This window comes from Ceratina calcarata, unplaced genomic scaffold, assembly GCF_001652005.2.
Source record: "Ceratina calcarata isolate Rehan_Ccalc_2016 unplaced genomic scaffold, ASM165200v1 scaffold286.2, whole genome shotgun sequence".
Taxonomy (NCBI): Eukaryota; Metazoa; Arthropoda; class Insecta; order Hymenoptera; family Apidae; genus Ceratina; species Ceratina calcarata.
In genome coordinates this window covers 21,708-27,914 of record NW_017150944.1, presented here as the reverse complement: position 1 = coordinate 27,914, position 6,207 = coordinate 21,708, and the positions used below count along the sequence as shown (strand labels likewise).

The 6,207-nt window shown below is 30.6% G+C and overlaps 1 protein-coding gene across 1 annotated transcript in view; it reads left to right on the top strand.

Annotated features, from left to right (window-relative positions):
• LOC108623657 (E3 ubiquitin-protein ligase AMFR) overlaps nt 1–6,207 on the top strand; it is a 26,197-nt gene that overhangs the window by 7,253 nt on the left and 12,737 nt on the right. Inside the window, exon 2 of the mRNA XM_018022327.2 lies at nt 5,046–5,303. Within this exon, the coding sequence (XP_017877816.1) occupies nt 5,046–5,303 (258 nt within the window). The remainder of the gene's footprint in view (nt 1–5,045; nt 5,304–6,207) is intronic.

The window sequence follows — 6,207 nt, the reverse complement described above, 5'->3', positions numbered from 1 at the left end:
CGTTTATTATGAGCAGAACTGGATATTATTTTCTATTAAGAGTTGTACTATCAGTTTTTTTTTTATGCATTTCTCCATTGAAAACTAGTAATTTTTACTGGTTTGGTAGCTCTAGTGTCCAACAGAATGTTCATGCAAATAATATTCGTATAACAGCTAATTTCTCCAGGAAGTTATAAATATTGATAGAGGTAGACTGATTATGTTGACAAATCAAACATTACATTAGAAGTTCCATTATATGAACTAATTTGGGCAGGGGGTGTTTATACAGGGTGAGCCACTTAAAACAGGCCACGTGAATAACTTAGGTCCTATTTGTGACAGGAAAAAAGAGGAAAAGAGAGGCTGATCATCTGGTGTTACTAGTTTTTTGGTAGGTGGAGCCGTTAAGGAGGTATGAAGGTCATCTCTGTTTTTTTATATGGAACGGAATGTTTTTTTACTTACATTCTGATAGAGTATTTCAAGATGAATACAACGACCTATTGGAAAGGTTATTCGTGATCTGGGTTAAGCCAATTGTGATGAAAAATAATATACTTTGAGGAAATGGTCGGACACTTCCTTGTCGTCTCTGGTTGTTGATATTACTTCATCTCTGTCTTGTAATTTCCCTTGTTATGGGTCGTTATATTCATCTTGAAATACTCTACCAGAATGTAAGTAAAAAAACATATCGTTCCATTTAAAAAAACAGGGATGACCTTCATACCTCCTTGATGCCTCCACCTATCAAAAAACTAGTAACACCAGATGACCAGCCCCTCGATACCAAATAATTTTGGCCTGACGCATTTTTTCCTGTCATCAATAGGAGCCAAGTTATTCAGGTAGTCTGTTTTAAGTGCCTCACTCTGTATAAGAGAATTTTCGTATAATAGAACAATCAGCGATTAACACAAGAATTATACACAAATTTAAAACAAAATGAAATAAAACGAACATAATTTGTTTATAGATAACTTTTGTATACCTTTCTAAAGTATCTTTTCCATAAATGTGAAATTGTCTGGACCGAAAAGTCACGTTTATCGTGTAGGTACTTTCTGTATACTCAAGTAGGCACAGTCTGACGGTTAGGTTATGTTTGGTGAAAGCCTCGAACGTAAAAAGATCGTGAACAATTTTCACGTGTACTAATTGTGTAGTATTTAGTATATCTCTGAATTTGTTCATAAATTCTCATCCACTAGAATCGGGAAAACTAAATTTCAAATATCTAAACAAATCATATTCTTACGGATACTTCTTCAAATATGGCAAATTTTCGAAATTTGCAAACTTCATGAATTTTTATTCAATGTGATGTATTTATATTGTATATATAAATATTGATAAAGGGAGAAGAAATTGATAGGGGAAAAATATATAGAAATTAACAATATAAATATTACATATATATTAATACATAAGTTAATATGAATTATGATGTGACATAATATTAGAATGAAATTTTTGTTCAGAACGTTTCTAACGTTTATTATGCAACGAACAGACTTAGACGTTATTACCGTTATTACGGCCTACGCGAAGTTTATTCATTCATTGCACGAACCTATCTAATTATTCCAAGTGTTCTCTTCTGTAATTCTTCAGCTTCTTTAATAGTATACCCATAGAGCAGTTAATGTGTTAAGCAATTAACAATGATTAAGTTCGGTTCACTTTACAGTATCTTTTAATTAAAAGACATATTTATGTTCGACTAGTTGCATGATGGATGTACTTTCAAGAAGCGATCTCATGGTCATTTTATTGTTCCGTACATGCTGTTGTGTAACAATACATGTGTAATTAGTATCACAGGTAACTCAGAGGAAATATGTGATTAAAATTTTGCAGATCACTATAAAATTACAATGCGCAATTAATTATCTTAAGGATGTATAAATAGACATTTAAAAATCTGAAAAATGTTTTATATGCAACGTAAATCATATCAAAAGATGAATAATTTGCAAGAATTTTTTTCTCAATATCAATTTGTTCTAAGTTGTAACGTCACTAATATTTTCTGCTTGTAATTGTATATTTTTTTACTTTACACACATTATAGTTGATATTGAAACGTACACAAACATATTAGTGACAAGACTTTAAACTGGCCTCTGGTTCTCAAGAATTTTTAAATTAACACTAGAACTACTGAGTTTTAAATACATGCATTTCTGCATTCAAAACCAGTCTTTCTGACTGGTTTGGGAGTTCTAGTGTTAAATAGAAAATTTACATCCACTGGCAGCACTGATTTCTAGCAGCGACGAGCAAGAAGCTGCAGGTGTGCAAGTCTGATGTTTTAAATCTGAAAACTTCATCGCTAATACTTATATTAATGATGTTTAAAAAGTAGAGAAAAGACTTTTGCAAAGTATTCATCTTTTAATACCATGTACATTGCATAAAAAATATTTTTCATATTATCAAATCAAGGAAAGGAAAAATCCATTAAATGAGGGAAATATTTAGGTGAAACACTCTGTACACACACAGTAAATGTGTAGTTGTTAATTGTAGAATTGCAAGCATTAATTCTGTGATCTATCATACGTCTACAATGCTGCACCTTTCTGCATCACTTTTCCTTGAATTGAATAACCAAACTCAGCCCGTTAAGGAACAAATCGCCGAATCTACGGCTGCGAAACTAAAATTAGTTGACCACTTTTTAGGCGTTCTGGCAATCGCTAACTCGACTTCCTGACTGGCTTGCCAAATAGGAAATTAGGAACGACCTGGCTCGTTCAAGGCTACAGTTGATCGATAAACAAACTAAATAAAAGACATTGAAAAATAAAGAGTTAAAGTTACTCCTTTTTGTATTATACTGTTCTAAGAAAATAAGTAAATTAACTCATTTGCATTATACACCATAATTACCATGACAAAAATACATCTTATGTAATAATAATTCTCGTAATGGCAAATACAATTCTTCATAATATAATGATTGATACATACAATAACTGATTCATTCAATTAATTCATTAGCTTGCCCATATAATGATTAACACAATGATTTATATAAAGGGTGCTGCTAAAGTGTGCCCGGTCCTAGAGTCTCGGGACCACGAGTATAAATCCTGGCTTCGCGTCGCCATGATGGTTAACTATATCTATTGATCCCGCCCCTGTGTCAATTCCCAATAGTAATTGATACAATGTTCCATGTGATGATTGATGCACCATTAGGATGTATTAATTAACATACTAAATGATACAATAATTAATATAACAATTGATACAATAACTGTTATAGTACATGATACATATAATAGTTGTTGCAATAGTTGATACAGTAATTGTTACAATGTTTCATATGATTGATACAATATTTGATACGTTAAATGATATACATATTAATTAATACAATATTTAATATAGTAATTGACATAATAATTGCTATAGTACATGATGGAATATTTCATGATTACTCCAATACTTCATAGAATAATTGATGAGACGTTTCACATAATTATTGATACAGTAGTTATTAGAATGTTTCATACGATTTGATGCATTAATTAATTATTATAGTTTGTTTTAATATTTAACTGTTATAGTTTGTAACAATGTTTCATATAATGATTGTTACAATATTTCATAGAATAATGTATGCAACGTTTCATGTAACAATTGTTACAATGATTGATACAGTAATTCTTACAATGTTTCATAGTATTAGTACAAATATTATACAAAAAACATGACAGAATAAAAGCTGCCATTTGAAATGAATAATCAGTATTCACTGATTTGTTAAAAAAAAACTTTCTACGCATTTACTATAAGATATTACTGATTAAATGAATATATTCGACTATTTTATAAAATTTTTTGCTAGTAAATATCAATAATAAAACTAGTCATGAATGTAAATGCAGCTCACCTCATCTTTTCTGAAGAATGTTCTAATACAAAATAATAGAAGTTTCTAAACTCGTGGTATAAAATATGTAGGTAATATCTTATCTTTTGTAGTTAAACAGAGAGTAACTAACTGAAAAACAAACATGTTCAAAGAATCATTTAGAGAAAGTACCACTTTCTTAACACCTCTTTCACTTATATTTCTAATGTAACATCGTCACGCTTGTAAATATCATGACCATATTTTTTATAAACTACCACTTTCTTAATACCTCTTTCACTCATATTTCTAACGTTACATCGTCACGTTTATATCTCCATATCTTTTGTACAAAATGATGTTAAAATACTATCATGTTGGCAATGTCAGAACAAAATTATCTTAAGTTTGATATACTCTGTAAGTCAAGATAAAAAAAAAAATTGGGAATAAAAACGTTTTTTATGTGTGTGTAAACCCTGTAACAAGTGTCTGTTCTTTGCTCCTTAAAATTATTAAAACTTTCTAAATCAAATCAAAAACTGTTTAAGTCATAACAAATAAAGGACAAATTGGGTAAGGTTCCCTGACTTGTATTTCTAAACTTATAGAAATTTGGACATGTATCTTGTTGTTTGATAATAAAAAGGATAGCAGTTTGTGCTTATCTGTTGTATTAAAATTAAAGAACTTTATCAAATATTTCATCAACTTCAAATATTGTACTAATTTTAATAATAACTTCTTTCAGTCAATCTTGGAAGAACCATACATTTATGAAAGTAGTAATTTATTTAATATGATTGCAAATGGTTTATGAAGATAAATGTTAGAAAAAAGATTTCCAGCCTCTTTGGCTGTATAGAACGATGTGCTATGTTTTGGAATTGGGAATGCCTCTCGAATGTCGTCTCACATCCTGAACTATTTTTTTTTTTTACAAAAGAGTTTATGGTGGCTGCGACAAAATAGCCAGAGCTCCAAATATGATCTGTTTACAATCTGTCTTTATTATACATTCTGTATGGGCAGAATTCTGTCCAACTGGGAAATAAATTGATAACGACCATCAATTTGGAGAAAATTGAAGTGGTTCCAGTTTTATGACCTTACCTATACAACATGAAACACCCTATGTGTATAAACATTACCTGAGATTGTGAAGATATTTAGAGACGGAACGTTCGTTTTGCAGACACTGATCAACATGGCATACTGCGTGCTAATCCTCCTGGGTAAGACAATCCAGAAGTTGGTGTTCGGCGAGCTCCGGGCCTCCGAGAGGCAACATCTCAAGGACAAGTTCTGGAACTTCGTCTTCTACAAGTTCATTTTTGTCTTCGGAGTGCTGAACCTTCAGTACATGGACGAGGTGATACTCTGGTGGGCTTGGTTCACCGCCCTCGGCTTCCTCAACCTCCTCAGTCAGTTGTGCAAGGATCGATTCGAATACGTAAGTACAACTCCTATACGATTTATTACTTCCTCTGGGATCATTTTTTTATCAATGCAGTAATATAGTTGAATAAGAATACATAAGTACAATTCAATATACAATTTATTACTTCCTCTAGGCAAAAGATTTTATCAATGCATATCATTATACATATAAGTACAATTTCAATGCATATCAATTCATAAGTACAACTCCTATACGATTTATTACTTCCTCTGGGATCATTTTTTTATCAGTGCACTAATGTAGTTGAATAAGAATGCATAAGTATAATTTCTATGCAATTTATTACTTCCTCTGGGCAAATTTTTTTGTCAATGCAGTAATACAGGGTGTCCCAGAACTAGTGGTACGTATTTTAATGGGAAGTTCCTGAAGTGTTTTTAACACTAGAAAGACTGAAACTTAGTATATACCTATATTGCCCAAAAGCAGTCAAAAAGACTGCATTGTGAAAGAATAATGTGTAAAGAGATTTGTCTAAAATTAATTTTTAATATTTTTTATATTATTTACAGTCATATAACAAGTTATTAGTAAATGTTAACAATAAAATAAAAATTTACTTCACTTGGGAAAAAAAATAATTTATGCATTATTATTTGTACATTTGCTCAAAAGCAGTCAAAATGACTTCCTTGGGCAATCTAGTGTTAAACAACTTGTATATATATAACAACACCCTTTATAATTGAATAAGAATACATAAGTACAATTCCTATACAATTTATTACTTTCTCTGGGAAAATTTGTTATCAATGCAGTAATGTAGTTGGATAAGAATATTTAAGGAATATTTTACTCGTTTCCTTTTTTTGGAGCAAAATAACACGTGCAGTTGTATTTTGAATACTAAAATGCTATATATGAGTTTGATTATTGTTATTTTATTACAGATTAT